The 16090-nt window shown below is 40.2% G+C and overlaps 1 protein-coding gene across 6 annotated transcripts in view; it reads right to left on the bottom strand.

The window, feature by feature from the left end:
* Nucleotides 1-16090, bottom strand: part of LOC124805030 (dual oxidase maturation factor 1-like) — a 139367-nt gene that overhangs the window by 32192 nt on the left and 91085 nt on the right. For 5 of the 6 annotated variants that reach the window (XM_047265445.1, XM_047265447.1, XM_047265446.1 and 2 more), the window contains exons 8-9: nt 3129-3245; nt 2719-2825 (exon numbers count right to left, since the gene is read on the bottom strand). In XM_047265445.1, the coding sequence (XP_047121401.1) occupies nt 2719-2825; nt 3129-3245 (224 nt within the window). The remainder of the gene's footprint in view (nt 1-2718; nt 2826-3128; nt 3246-16090) is intronic. The other variant, XM_047265448.1, reaches the window with a different exon arrangement.

Below are 16090 nucleotides of genomic sequence, written 5' to 3'. Positions count from 1 at the left end.
AATAGAGACCCACCTCCACTTAGAGACATGAAAACATACTGGAAATAGTCCAGAAGGGCTAACTGACCGAATGAAAATGTAGCTAGTATAGTTAGTAAATGTCATAAGTTAGTAAATCATCATTATAGAATGCAGAATAATTGTAAGCAGCATACTTTGATCAATTTTTGAGATTGCTACTGTACATAATTGATGGGAATGGATGGTGTAATTATTAATATGAAAAAGTCTGTATCCATTTGATGCACTGAGACTACAGGTAAGACAATATTTAAGATGAAAGGCCAAATACCATCAAAATAGTGATTTATTTTTACTAATTCAAAGGCAATAGCATTTTTCATACACAGTGTGCTTCTATTTTATTCAAAAAATTCCTCAGTGGCGAATTTTTGCTCTTCCATAACAATATTTATGCTGCACTATTGGAGAAACTTATACCCACATATATAGTAGCCAGTACTCAGTCCCATGTATTCCTTAACAATATTTATGCTGCACTATTGGAGAAACTTACACCCACATATATAGTAGCCAGTACTCAGTCCCGTGTATTGTTCCTGTGTTGTTGCCTTGCTCATGGGATCACCCCAAATGGTCTTACCATTAAGTTACCCATCTCTAACTGCCGTCCCTCCTTCGACAGTGACCTCTATCTTTTCAAATTCTACCAGTCCATAGCCCTCACCACCTAGTCCTGCAAAACCATGTACATCTGGCCCAAACCTCCTTGCAGTACCTTCTCTCCATCCCTAACATTCTCCTACTCCACAATCCCAAATTCCTGCATCCCATCTCTCACACTGAAACTCTTGCCTTCCAGGAAATAGAGCAGCTCGCACAATACTACCTAAAAAACCTCTCCAACCTGTTCACCTCCTACTCTCACCTTGGACTACCACTATGCACAACCTCTACAACAGTTTTCAAACCTCCCTCACATTACAGTTGCTCCACTGAGAGAGCCTCTGCTCTCGTAGACCAACAGCTTCAGCCTATTACACATAACCTACTCTCCTATGTATTAAATACCGACTATTTCCTCCAGCGACTCTCCACAGTTCTTGCTTCTTTACCATGTGGCACCTTGCTCATCACTTTTGATGCCATCTTCCTCTACGCTAACATACTCTTTGTTAGATCCTGAGCTTCCTGGGGTTACAACTTGTGACATAAGGGCACAAAGTACCTGGTGCTGCTGGTAGATGTCACACTCAGGGAATCTTTCATAAAGCTCTGGTTGTTCTTCCCAAGATTTGTGAAAATGACTTCAATGTATTTGAGTGATAGATTTGTTATGCACAGTGTATGTGTGTGCACTCTGTCAGACAGCATGTGATCCTAAATATGAGCTTTTATCTGACAAGGGACCTTATGGACTTGGAATGTTCAACTATCTTTATATATATTTATAGGATTTTAAAACCTGTGCCCAAGCATAAATTTTCTAAAGCAGTGCAACAAAATTTTAAAAAAGAAAAAATTGTCTCAAAAAATGAAATGATTTCCAATCACTGTTAACTGCAAAACAATTGGCAGGTGTTTTGTAGTTGCTTGCAGCTGAATGCATAACATTGAAGACTGTCAATGGAAGAGTCTCCGGTTCAAATCTCATTTGCAGCAACTTTTTTTTTACTTTTATTTAAATTCTATATTTTTTTCAGATGGAAATTATAATAAAGAAATGTTGTTTCATAGTTTTTTAACAAAAGTAACTTCATTTTATTTTCAATTATGGGTCATACGAAAAAAATTAAAATTTTATACAGACATGTGGGGGGCTTTCTTTCTCTAGTGGAGAGTGTGCTAAAATGAAACTTCCTCTCAGAGTGAAACCAGGTTTATCTGGCAGGAAACTTCCTCAATAATACTGGTGCATTTTGTTTGTCCATAAACAGTGATGGATAGTGTTATTTGTCCTTCTAGTATTATGTTTATGAATCATACTGTTATATCATTTATTGTGCTTGACTGTCAACAAGAAACTTCATAACAGATAAATGTCCACAGACTATGCATTCCACTGTATCGGTAAATATAATGTGAGGCTGCTGCCAGTATGGCCAACTATTGCAGTTACAGTGTACGGAATGGTACTGGAAGATTTAAGATTCAAGTCAAACTGTGAAGCATTTTTGTTTAGCTCAGTAAGGATATTTTTTAACTGGTTTACAAAAGCAGCTTATGAATAAGGCATTGGGCAAATCATTTTATATGTATACAAGTGAAAGTAATTTCTATCCTCAAAGATTTTAAATGACAAATAATACGCTTCATACATTTAAATATTCTTGAATGGTGTAAAAGCAGTGATGCTGTAAATGTGGCTTTAAAGACTTTCTGAAGTTTTTGACCTCAGTATTTGCTTTTATATTTTCTAGAAGTTTGTTACAAAGTCTAAGGCAGAGTATATTAAAATTATGGCTCACATTTTCAGTATCAATCTAGCACAAAGTTTTAATCTGTTGGAAAGATTCATTGCAGTGTATGCCCCATGATGAAGTGAATGATGATGTCAGGGAGGAAGGAAATGAAACATCCTGTTGTTATTCAAGAAATAATTGAACCATAAAACTAACTGTATGGTATTGGTGAGGCAATAACAGACCTGAATTCCTTGTAGTTGTGGAAATCATTTTATGAGAGGAGTCATGCAAAAGTTAGCTGCTGGCAACAGATTTCTTTCTTTACCTGCAGACGACAGGTTTCTTTCTTTACCTTAGTTTTCAGCTCACTTGGTTCACCAGGCATATTTCCCATTTCAATAATGTCTTGTTGACTCTGAGTTGAAATTTGCTGACCAACTTTCCCAAATTCCTCAGCAGCTGTGGAAAGGAAAAAAAATCTGTATATGTTGAATGCCAGTATACTTTCATATATTATGGCACATGAAAAATTATAATTCATGTCACATTAGTTGTTTGTATTAATTTTAATATAAAGGATGAAATTTCTTGACTTTTTATCATAGTATTTGCTACATGGAATTTTTGTGGGTTTGAGGCCCAGTTCAGTACAAAGTCTTAATTTGCCACAACATTCAGTATATTTTGCCAGTTGAAAGTAATAGACAGACAAATGAAAATTTGTGTTTCAAATACTGTATGGTTGCTAAAGAAATCACTTACTCAGATGGTATTCTTCATATTCAGACAATGGATCAAGCCCAAAGAATACTGCCAGATCATCTGGATAGTGAAGGTCAAGATAAGTTATCAGCAGACCAAGGATAACCACCAGCACTCCTAGAAAGAAACTAATTTCTGATCAACTACTGATTTTTACATTATTTAAACCATTAAAGGTGATTTATTGCCAAAATAACTAAATAAATAAATAAAACAGAGGAAGTAAAACAAAAAGTTAACAACAGCATAGTATGGGTAACCCAAAAGAAACAATAAACTGCTTGACCTTTGCAGATGAACTCATAATAATATGTAGAACCTTAGAGAATGCGAAATTAAGACTAGAACTTCTGAAGGAGACAGCTGAAAAGGCAAGTCTGGAAATCTTTTGAAAAGATAGAGTACATGACCAATGAAGGTAACTCAACAATAATTTTAAAAACCAAGTATGGTAACATCAATAACACAGACAATTTCAAATGTATGGGTAAAAATATAAACATAAAAAGTGAAAAAGAAGCAATTAAAACAGCAATTGAAAAAGTTAAATGAGCTTACATAAAACTGGGAAAATCTGTACAAAGAAAAATGTTTTTCTAAAGATGTTACATTAAGGCATTGTAATACAATTGTAAAACCAGAAATCCTCTATGGGACCATTTTTTTCATCTGGTACAAAATGGCATTAGAAGATTTAGAGAAAGAAGTATCTTGCAAAAAATTTAGTGCAAAAAAAGCATCTTGCAAAAAATTTGGCGCAAAAGAAGTATCTTGCAAAAAATTTGCTGGGGGAAAAAAATGGCAGTTGGGCTCGGGCTTTGAGACCAAACATGGCAACATAATCATTCTGCCCCTAAGTGACACATAAAACCAGGAAAAGATAGCTATACTCTGTGCACTTCTAGAGAGAATGAAGGAAGGCAGATCAACGAAGAAGATCCACACATTCTTCCAAAGCTAGATAACAGACAAACAGAAAAGGATGGAGATGCAAAAGGACTTTAGAAGAAATGCAAATTGAACAGGGGATCTTAGTCAACTGAGAAAAATTAGGACTAGAAGTCACGGAGTTCCAGTATATTTAACAGAAGAAGAAATTATTGTGACTGGATTGGAGTATTAGGAGGTTTATGATGCAGGTTTTGCACCTGGGCCACCCACAGAGGAGTGATCTGAGAATAGGAGTGGAAAGAGATGGGCTAGGATACTGCATAAGTTTTTTGGGTAAAGCAATACAACTTTGGCCCATGGCTGTAGGTTTCTGGTTAGGATATATTTCATCATAGGGTAATTGAAGCTCTTCTAGATGATGTGATTGAGCTTTTCAAGGCCAGAGTGATAATCAGTGCTTCACACTGGCAATGTGCGTGGCAGTGCCACTCTGATTCAGGGTTGCTGGGCAGGGTGTCATACTTCTGTTAAGTCTGTGGCAGGATTATCAACACATTCAGACAACTCCTGCTTCCCTCAGTGGTTGTGGTCACCAAGTGTGTCATGATTGCTGTGAAAGGAGTTTTTGATAATATTGAGAGACAGCTGTCTAAGTTGAGGTTTTGTTGGTAGCTGGTGCAGTTGATATTAACCAAGATTTTTTTATGGGGCCATTCAACAGGTGGAGACCAACATCCTGGAAGGTAGATTATTGTACTATCAGGGCTGGATGGAGTAGATTTAGGAGTAAGTGTTGTGTTTTGGAGGAAAGAGCAGAGGCTGTCTTTGCTATGGCTCTAGATTTATATCTATAAATGTGAACCAGACAAAGTTTTTAACAGATTGAGTGAATAGCTAAGGCTTCTAAAGCTGTCTCACAATTACACTACTGGCCATTAAAATTGCTACACCAAGAAGAAATGCAGATGATAAATGGGTATTCATTGGACAAATATATTATACTAGAACTGACATATGATTACATTTTCACGCAATTTGGGTGCATAGATCCTGAGAAATCAGTACCCAGAACAACCACCTCCGGCCTTGATACACCTGGGCATTGAGTCAAACAGAGCTTGGATGGCGTGTAAAGGTAAATCTGCCCATGCAGCTTCAACACGATACCACAGTTCATCAAGAGTCGTGACTGGCATATTGTGACGAGCCAGTTGCTCAGCCACCATTGACCAGATGTTTTCAATTGGTGAGAGATCTGGAGAATGTGCTGGCCAGGGCAGCAGTCAGTATCCAGACAGGCCCGTACAGGACCTGCAGCATGCGGTCATGCATTATCCTGCTGAAATGTAGGGTTTCACAGGGATCGAATGAAGGCTAGAGCCACGGATCGTAGCACATCTGAAATGTAACGTCCATGTTCAAAGTGCCGTCTGTGAATAAGGGGTAACCGAGGCGTGTAACCAATGGCACCCCATACCATCACGCCGGGTGATACGCCAGTATGGCGATGACGAATATACGCTTCTGATGTGCATTCACCGTGATGTCGCCAAACATGGATGCGACCATCATGATGCTGTAAAGAGAACCTGGATTCATCCAAAAAAATGACGTTTTGCCATTCATGCACCCAGGTTTGTCGTTGAGTACACCATCGCAGGCACTCCTGTCTGTGATGCAGCATCAGGGGAAACCGCAGCCATGGTCTCCAAGCTGATAGTCCATGCTGCTGCAAACGTCACCGACCTGTTCGTGCAGATGGTTGTTGTCTTGCAAATGTCCCCATCTGTTGACTAGGGGATCGAGACATGGCTGCACGATCCGTTACAGCCACACGAATAAGATGCCTGTCATCTTGACTGCTAGTGATACGAGGCTGTTGGTATCCAGCACAGCGTTCAGTATTACCCTCGTGAACCCACTGATTCCATATTCTGCTAACAGTCATTAGATCTCAACCAACGCAAGCAGCAATGTCACGATACAATAAACCGCAATCGTGATAGGCTACAATACAGCCTTTATCAAAGTCGGAAATGTGATGGTACTCACTTCTCCTCCTTACACAAGGCATCACAACAATGTTTCACCAGGCTATGCTTGTCAACTGCTGTTTGTGTATGAGAAATCGATTGGAAACTTTCCTCATGTCAGCACGTTGTAGGTGTCGCCACCGGTGCCCAACCTTGTGTGAATGCTCTGAAAAGCTAATCATTTGCATATCACAGCATCTTCTTCCTGTCGGTTAAATTTTGCATCTGTAGCATGTCATCTTCATGGTGTAACAATTTTAATGGCCAGTAGTGTAAGTTATCTCACCATGCTTGTACCCATGACAGTTCACAGATTTACATGTAGCTTTGAGCTTCAAAAGAGAAATAATTTCAGCCAGAATGCTAACAGGTTTTGAAGTGGACCTTATGTTTTATGGAGTTGATGGAAATCATGTTTGACTTTTGAAATGGGGTCATAGTATGGTAAGGTTTGTAAGCAGAGGTTTCAGAAAGCTGGAGAGACCATCAGCCATGTAGTCACTACAGTTCATGATTATGGTGATGGAGACCTTGTCAGTGGGAAGAGCGATTAGGTCAGGATTGGCTTTTGGGTTACGAATAGCTGTTGTTTCCATAACTATGGTGCTGGACTTGCCAAGAAGAGATTTTAGTAAGGAGTATCGAGTCAGGTTGGAGATGAGGAATTCCTGGAATGGAAGATTACTCGGGATTAGAAACAGAGATGGATCACAATTGAAAGAAGATTGGAATGGTCTGAGCCGAGGTTCGATATTTGCTTTGGGATGACTGTGATACATGGCGTGGATGACAAATAAGTGTTTGCACTTAAAATAATGGATAAAAGAAAGTACATAATTGACAAGTTCAAGGTGATTAAACCTGGGTTAGTAAGACAACTCGAGAGGACTAAACTGTAGGTAAGAATCAGATTTTTAAAAGATACATAGACAACTGTATGGGAGGTCTGGAAAGGAAGCTTGAGACTAAGTTCAGAAGCAAACTTCTGTTTGGCTGTAAATAAAAAAACTTGCATGGAAAAAATCATTGGAAACATTCTAAGAAAAAGAAAATCTGTACCTACAAATAAATGATTACAGTTTCAGAAGATTGGATGATTTATTCAAGAGAAAGAGCTTCACACAATGAGCAAGTCAGTAACACATTGGTCGACCTCTGGCCCTTATGCAAGCAGCTATTCAGGTTTTCGGAGATTGGTAGAGTTGTTGGCTGTAGAGTTGTTGGATGTCCTCCTGAGGGTTAGCATGTCAAATTCTGTCTGATTGGTATGTTCGATCATCAAAATCCTGAGCTGCTTGGAGGGTCCTGTTTATAATGCTTCAAACATTTTTAGTTGGGGAGAGATCCGGCAAAATTGGTGGCTAAGGTAAGGCTCAGCAAGCATGAAAACAAGCAGTATAAACTCTTGCCGTGTGTGGGTGGGCATTGTCTTGCTGAAATGTAAGCTCAGGATGGCTTGCTATGAAAGGCAACAAAATAGGGCATAGAATGTTGTCGACATACCGCTGTGGTGTAATGGTGCCACGGATGACAACCCGAGGGGTCCTGCTATGAAAAGAAATGACACCCCAGACCATCACTCCTAGTGGTCAGGCAGTATGGTGGGTGGCAGTCAGGTTAGTATTCCACCACTGTCTGGGGCATCTCCAGACAGGTCTTTGTCAGTCATCGGGGACTCAGTTAAAAAAGGACTCATTCCTGAAGACAGCTCTACTACAGTCAGTGAGATTCAAAGCTGAAGATAGGTCTGGTGATGCCCCAACAGTGATGAGATACCAGCGTGACTGTCACCCACCAAAAGGCCCAACAACCAGGAGATGCCATTTCTTTGCAGGACCCATGTGATTGTCACTCATGGTACCCTTACAGCACAATGGAACGTTGATAATAGTCTGTGCCCCATTTTGTTGCCCTTCATGGCAAGCTATCCTGGGCATACATTTCAGCAAGATACTGTCTGCCCACACATGGTGAGAGCCTCTGTTGCTTGTCTTGATGCTTGTCAAGCCCTACCTTGGCCAGCAAGGTCTCTGGATCTCTCCCCATTTGAGAACATTTGGAGCATTATTGGCAGGGCTCTCCATCCATCTCATGATTTCGATGATCTAATGTACCAATTGGATGGAATTTGGCACGATATCCCTCAGTAGGACATCAATAACTCTATCAATCAATGACAATCCAAATAATGGCTTGTACATTTAAGGGTCACAGGTAGACCAACATGTACTGTCTTACTCAATTTGTGAAGCTCTTTCTCTGGAATATATCATAAAATTTTTCTGAAACTGTAATCATATGTTTTTCTGTACATGTGTATCTCATCTACCGATTTTCATCCTATTCATATAATTCCTTCATGGTGCATCATTTCTTTGTCTTAGAGGGTAAAGTCACCATTTAAATTCAAGCATTTGTCATAGCATGTAACTAATTTACAAATTTCTTCTCCGTAAAATTCTGCCACTTAGGTACATAGCCAATCTTTCACTTCTTCATGTGAGTGAACAGATGAAAATCACTTGGTGCCAAGTCTGGGCTGTATGGAGGATTATTGAAAACACCCTGTTCGAATTGCTTCAAAATTTCTAGAGCTTTTTGGGCACTGTGAGGATGAACACTGTCATGCAAAAACACAACACTGGATGTCAGCATACTGCAATGTTTATTTTGAATGACTCACTTAAGTTTCTTCAAAGTTTCGCAGTAGACGTCTGAAGTGACCGTTGTTTCACACTCCACAAATTCAACCAGCAAAGCTCCCTCAGCATTCCAAGAAACCGTAGTCAAACCTACCTCTACGACAGAGTTTGGTGCACCTTGTCTGCCTTGCATAGAGTACTGATATGGCCACAAGACACTGACTGTTGTTTCATTTCAGCTTTTACATATGCCACCCAAGTTTCAACACATCAAAATTGTCTTAGAAAAAATCTTCCCCTTCTGCATCATAGCATGAAAGGAAGTCTAAGGCACAGCCCATTTGTTTCATTTTATGGACCTCTGTGAGCAATTTTGGTACCTACCGAGCACAGAAATTTCACAGCCTAAGTTAATGGAGACAGCCTCAAACAGAACCATAAGAGGAATTTGCGGGAATTTCTCAGAAAGTTCAGAGATGGCAAATTTTCAATTTTCATTAACTGTTTCATAAATTTTCTTGACAAGAACTTTATTCACTACAGAAGCCCTACCACCCCTCTCTTCATAATGAATGTCTACTTAACCACTTTTAAGAAACTGGAGCCATTGCTGTGCAACACCTTCACTCATGTTTGGATCTTATACAGTACACAACTGATGATGAATGTCTGCTGCTGAAACATTTTTCACAGAAATAAATCTTATTATTGTTGTATTTTGCAGGATTTTATGTTACAGCACTCATGTTTGCTATTATAAGAAGCAAATGCTGAAGTTCATACTTTCACAGCTGGATGCTTACTGAATCAGAGGACAATGACAGCACAACAATACTACCACCATGATGGAAAGGCAGTTACTTTCTGAACTGCCCTTGTATACTACAGGGCGCTTAATGAAGTTGTGGATATGTGAGAAGCAGAGCATATTAACAATACATGGTCTGTGGTTATGAGTTGTTGAGGGCACTGTCATTGGATGGGAATAGAATATGAATACCACTGATAGCTTTGTCAGTCAGCACAGAGCATGTTGTTCCAGGTTTGGGAAAGGGAGGGGGGAGCAGCACCAATGGATGAAAGAAAACAAATAGCTTAACAATTAACATCTTATTTATTTATTTATTTATTGTTCCGTGGGACCAAATTAAGGAGAAGTCTCCTTGGTCATGGAACGAGTCAGTACATTAAATTATAACACGATATTAGAAACAGATAAAATGAAATATAAAAAAAAAAACATATTCAGGTGACAAGTCGTAAGTTTAAATAAATAAAATCAACAATGTAACACTGGAATCTGCTTAATTTTTTAGCTCTTCCAGGAGTTCCTCGGCAGAATAGGAGTGAGCCATGAGGAAACTCTTCAGTTTAGACTTAAGAGTTTGGGCTACTGCTAAGATTTTTGAGTTCTTGTGGCAGCTTATTGAAAATGGATGCAGCAGAATACTGCACTCCTTTCTGCACAGGAGTCAAGGAAGTGCATTCCAGATGCAAATTGGATTTCTGCATAGTATTAACTGAGTGAAAGCTGCTAACTCTTGGGAATAGGCTAACATTGCTAACAACAAACGGCATTAAAGAAAATATATACTGTGAGGGCAATGTCAGAATTCCCAGACTATTGAATAGGAGTCGACAAGAGGTTCTCAAACTTACACCACATATAGCTCGAACAGCCCGCTTTTGAGCCAAAAATACCCTTTTTGAATCAGAAGAATTACGCCAAAAAATAATACCATACAACATAAACGTATGAAAATATGCGAAGTAGACTACTTTTCGTGTTGAAGTGTCACTTATTTCAGATACTGTTCTAATGGTAAATAAAGCAGCATTTAGTTTCTGAACAAGATCCTGGACATGGGCTTTCCACAACAGCTTACTATGTATCCGAATGCCTAGGAACTTGAACTGTTCCGTCTCGCTTATAATATGCCCATTCTGTCTGATCAAAATATCGGTTCTTGTTGAATTGTGAGTTAGAAACTGTAAAAACTGAGTCTTACTGTGATTTAGCATTAAATTATTTTCCACAAGCCACGAACTTATTTCATGAACTACATTATTTGATACTGTTTCAATATTACACACAAGATCCTTCACTATCAAGCTGGTGTCATCAGCAAACAGAAATATTTTTGAATCACCTGTAATACTAGAAGGCATATCATTTATATAAATAAGAAACAGCAGCGGCCCCAGCACCGACCCTTGGGGAACGCCCCACTTAACAGTGCCCCATTGGGACTGAACATCACTACCACTCTCAATATTGCGGAGAATTACCTTCTGCTTTCTGTTCTTAAAGTAAGAGGTGAACCAATTGTAAGCTACTCCCCTTACTCCATAATGGTCCAACTTCTGCAGTAATATTTTGTGGTCAACACAGTCAAAAGCCTTCGTTAAATCAAAGAAAACACCTAGTGTTCGCAACCTTTTATTTAATCCGTCCAAAAACCTCACAGAGAAAAGAGAATATAGAATTTTCAGTTGTTAAACCCATTTTAAAACCAAACTGAACATTTGACAGCAAATTATGTGAATTTAAATGCTCCAGTAACCTTGTATATACAACCTTCTCGATAACTTTAGCAAACACCGATGGCATAGAAATAGGTCTATAATTGTCAACATTATTCTTGTCTCCCTTTTTATAAAGTGGCGTCACTACCGAGTACTTTAATAGGTCAGGAAACCGACCACTCCTAAAGGAAAAGTTACAGATATGGCTAAGTACTGGGCTAACATACATAGAACAATACTTCAGTATTCTGCTAGATACCCCGTCATATGCATGAGAGTTCTTGGTCTTTAGTGATTTAATTATTAACTCAATCTCCCTCTTGTCAGTATCATGGAGGAACATTTCAGGTAACAGTCTCGGAACACTTTTTTCTAAGAGCGCTATATGATTCCCTGTTGGGCCTAGGTTTCTATTTAGTTCACCTGCTATATTCAGAAAGTAATTATTAAATACTGTACATATATGCGACTTATCAGTAACACGGACATTCCCACTACGCACTGATTCTATATCCTCGACCTGTCTCTGCAGACCAGCCACTTCCCTTATGACTGACCATATGGTTTTAATTTTATCCTGAGACTTAGCTATTCTATCTGCATACCACATACTTTTTGCCTTCCTAATAACATTTTTAAGCACCTTACAATACTGTTTGTAATGGGCTGCTGCATTTAGATTTTGACTGATTCTAACGTTTTGATGTAATTGCCACTTTGTTCTACAAGATATTCTTATCCCTCTAGTCAGCCACCCAGGCTGCCTGTTTGTGCTAGTACCCTGTTTTGAACGTTCTAACGGAAAGCAACTTTCAAAGAGCACGAGAAAAGTCTTGAGAAAAGCATTATATTTATCGTCTACTGTATCAGCGCTATAAACATCTTGCCACTCTTGTTCCTTGATAAGGTTTACAAAGGTCTCTACAGCAACTGGATCAGCTTTCCTAAACAGCTGATGACTATATTTAACACGTGTTGCAGCACAAAAATCTTTTAGAGTTAAAATTTGTGCATCATGATCTGAAAGGCCATTCACCTTTTTGCTAACAGAATGCTCTTCTAGTAATGAGGAATGAACAAAAATGTTGTCTATGGTTGTTCTACTGTTCCCTTGCACTCTCGTTGGAAAGAATACGGTTTGCATAAGATTATACGAATTAAAGAGGTCTACCAGCATCCTCTTCCTTGCACAATCACTTATACAATTAATATTGAAGTCACCTCGCTTATTTGTGGCAAGGACTTTGAGAGTGCAGCGGTCATAGTTACAGAAATAAATGTAATAGCTGCAATTGTGTACCATTCCCCATTAGGAACATTTGAAATATTTTTGTAAAGAGTGAAAGTACAATGAATGAAAGTATGGTTGTTCTACTGTTCTACTGTTCCCTTGCACTCTCGTTGGAAAGAATACGGTTTGCATAAGATTATACGAATTAAGGAGGTCTACCAGCATCCTCTTCCTTGCACAATCACTTATACAATTAATATTGAAGTCACCTCGCTTATTTGTGGCAAGGACTTTGAGAGTGCAGCGGTCATAGTTGCAGAAATAAATGTAATAGCTGCAATTGTGTACCATTCCCCATTAGGAACATTTGAAATATTTTTGTAAAGAGTGAAAGTACAATGAATGAAAGTAGTCACAATTTATTTATTTCTATGATTTGTTTCAGATTATCTAACACCAGGTGAATTCCTGTGGATTAATACATGTATGTTTCGCATTACAACTTTTGGGGGGGGGGGGGGTTGAGAGGGAGGATTGGGGGAGGGAGGGTAACATGTGATGCTGTCTCCAGTGGTCAAAGGCTACTTTTTATGTCCTGTTACATCACATATGCCATCACACTTTGCAAAAACAGACGGGATCAAAGGTGGCACTTAGAATCTAATACAATTAGAAAGTGTGATGGTGTATGTGATGTAACACTCAGAAAAAGTAGCCTGTGAGCACTGGAGAAGATGTCAAAGGTTACCTAAAAGGTGTAACATGACACATCCATGTTCTATTAATCCACATGAATCAGACTGATGATGGAAGTTCAAACCTCCGTAACGTGGCATGGATATAAATAAACTGAGACTACTAATAATGAACTTGCTGTTTCATCCAATATCAATGACCGCCATGGTACAGGCTAAACAAAAATGGTTGTGTTGTGACTCACCGATCTTTCAAAGTGCTGCCGTGCAGTTATGCGCATCCTCTACATGCGGCACTGTCTGCCAGCCATGCAGCAGCCGCGCCACCTAAGTGGCCAGCCAGCCAGCGGCCGCTAGACTTGGACTCAGTGCTGATTTGACTGTTACAGTGTACACACGTCTTACTTTGTTTACTTGATCTGTGACTTACATGTATTGTGTTGACTTACATGTATTGTGTCGTCCTAGAAATATATTTGTTCAACTTGACGTTATAACAATTGGTGACGAGGTAGTGAATTTTTTTTTTCATCGTTGACCCACAGGTTTCCATGGCTACTTTAGAGCAACTATTACAAGGTCTCATTGAACAGCAAATGCTTCTCACATCTGCAATTTGTGATTTCGTTGCGGCGTTCAGTGCGGGGGGTCTCTCGTCGTTGTCTCTACCTCCTTTTCCTCCTTACGACGAGACGGCGGAAGAATGGTCTGATTACGAAAAACGTCTTTGACAGCACTTCTTGGCATTTCATGTTGCGGATGACCAAACATGTAAGTCTTTGTTCCTTTCATGGATTTCACCTCAAATGTATCAGTTGTTGTCGCAATTGGCTCCTTTGCAGGATCCTGCGTCTTTGTCCTTTGCTGAAATGTGCCGGCCATGGTGGCCGAGCGGTTCTAGGCGCTTTAGTCTGGAGCCACGTGACCGCTACGGTCGCAGGTTTGAGTCCTGCCTCGGGCATGGATGTGTGTGATGTCCTTAGGTTAGTTAGGTTTAAATAGTTCTCAGTTCTAGGGGACTGATGACCTCAGAAGTTAAGTCCCATAGCGCTCAGAGCCATTTGAACCATTTTTTTGCTGAAATGTGCTCACTTCTGTCCGTATATTTTCAAAAGCATACACATGTGGTAGCCTCTCATGTTGCCTTTTATCGTTGTCAAAAACAACCGAATCCCGAATCAATCCTATTGGGCTTGGGCGGCTGAACTTCACGGCCTCAGTCGAAAGTGTCAATTTGTTACTGACGTTCACAAAGAATCCTATGCCAATTCCATGGTACGGGATGCTATTATCCGATCAGTGCCCGACAAAGAAGTTAGGCAACGTGCCCTTCAGTTGGCAAATCTAACTCTCGATGAAGTCCTATCCATCGCTCAGTCTTCTGAAATTTCTCGCGCCGCTGGAGCGCAAATAGAGGCATGGGCTGACGTCAGGGAAGTACAACCTCTGTGCACTGTTGACGAAGCATGCGGCATGTCCCCGCCGGCCGACGTTTCCGCAGTACACTCCCAAGCGCAGCCTTGGCCTAACCATAAACAAACCCCTAAGAAACTGCAGCAAAACCCACGGCAACTTCCTTCATGTCCATGGTGTTTTACGAAACATTCACGGGAGGATTGTCCCCAATGTTGGGCCGTGTGTTGCAAATGCAAAAAGAAGGGTCATGTGTCATCCGTTTGCAAATCTGACCACATACCTGACGTTCATGAACGTGACGCTGATTCTGCTTCTGTGTTGTCTGTCAATGGTACTTCTTCCCTTTCGGGGAAGTTATTCCTCACTATCCAAATCCGTGGTCGGGATGTTCGCATGCAGGTGGATACTGGTTCTGCTGCCACTATCATCAATTCTCAGACGTATCTTCAGTTGGGTTCTCCAATCCTATCACCTGTCACTAGGCGATTACGGATGTACAATAAACAGAAGATTTCTCTCTTGGGACAATTTAATGCCGAGGTACCTTACAAATCCATCGTTTGCACTGTTCCCATATTTGTGGTCAACCATAGTAATGCGGAGAATCTTTTTGGTTTCGATGCCTTTCGCGTTTTTGGGTTCTCCATAGATGACTCTGTCAATATCGTCTCTGATGCTATTCCTTATGCTCAATTGGATTCCTTGTCGATGACATTTTTGTCCCTTTTTTCTCCTAGGTTAGGCCATGCAAACGACTTTGATGCTCATATCATGCTCAAACCCACTGCTCGGCCTAAGTTTTTTTGGGCTCGGCCCATTCCTGTGGCCCTTCGTGATCGGATCAAATGGGAGCTGGATCATCTCACTGCTTCAGGGGTCCTGCTTCCTCTCACTTCCAGTCAGTGGTCCTCTCCTGTCATTGTCGTTGCTAAGCCCAATGGTGATATTCATCTCTGTGGTGATTTCAAAGCCACTGTAAATGCTCAATCCCTTATCGACACTTACCCTATGCCCCGACCTGAAGAGTTGTTCACTAAACTTGCTGGAGGCCACTATTTTTCTTAACTTGACTTGTCAGAAGCTTATCATCAACTTACTCTTGATGCTGCTTCCTGGCAGTTCCTGGTCCTTAACACGCCTTTCGGCCTCTATCAATACCAATTATTGCCATTTGGGGTTGCCAGAACCCCTGCTCTCTTTCAGTGATTCTTGGAACAATTATTGATCCCTGTCACTGGGTGTATAAATTACGTGGACGACATTGTTGTCACGAGCTCCACCACTGAAGAACATCTTCAGAATCTCCGCACACTTTTTCATGTCTTACAGACCGCCGGTCTTAAGTGTAATCTTCAGAAATCAAAATTGTTTCAGGCATCTATCACATACTTTGGGTTTCAACTCTCTCGGGATGGTATTCGTCTGCTTCAGCAAACTGTCGCTGCGATCGATGCCCTTCCTCGCCCTACATCTGTTAAGGAACTGCAGGCCTTCTTGGGGAAAATAGCATACTATCACAGGTTTTTAC

Source organism: Schistocerca piceifrons, chromosome 7, assembly GCF_021461385.2.
Source record: "Schistocerca piceifrons isolate TAMUIC-IGC-003096 chromosome 7, iqSchPice1.1, whole genome shotgun sequence".
Classification (NCBI taxonomy): domain Eukaryota; kingdom Metazoa; phylum Arthropoda; class Insecta; order Orthoptera; family Acrididae; genus Schistocerca; species Schistocerca piceifrons.
This window is presented reverse-complemented; position numbering and strand designations above follow the sequence as displayed.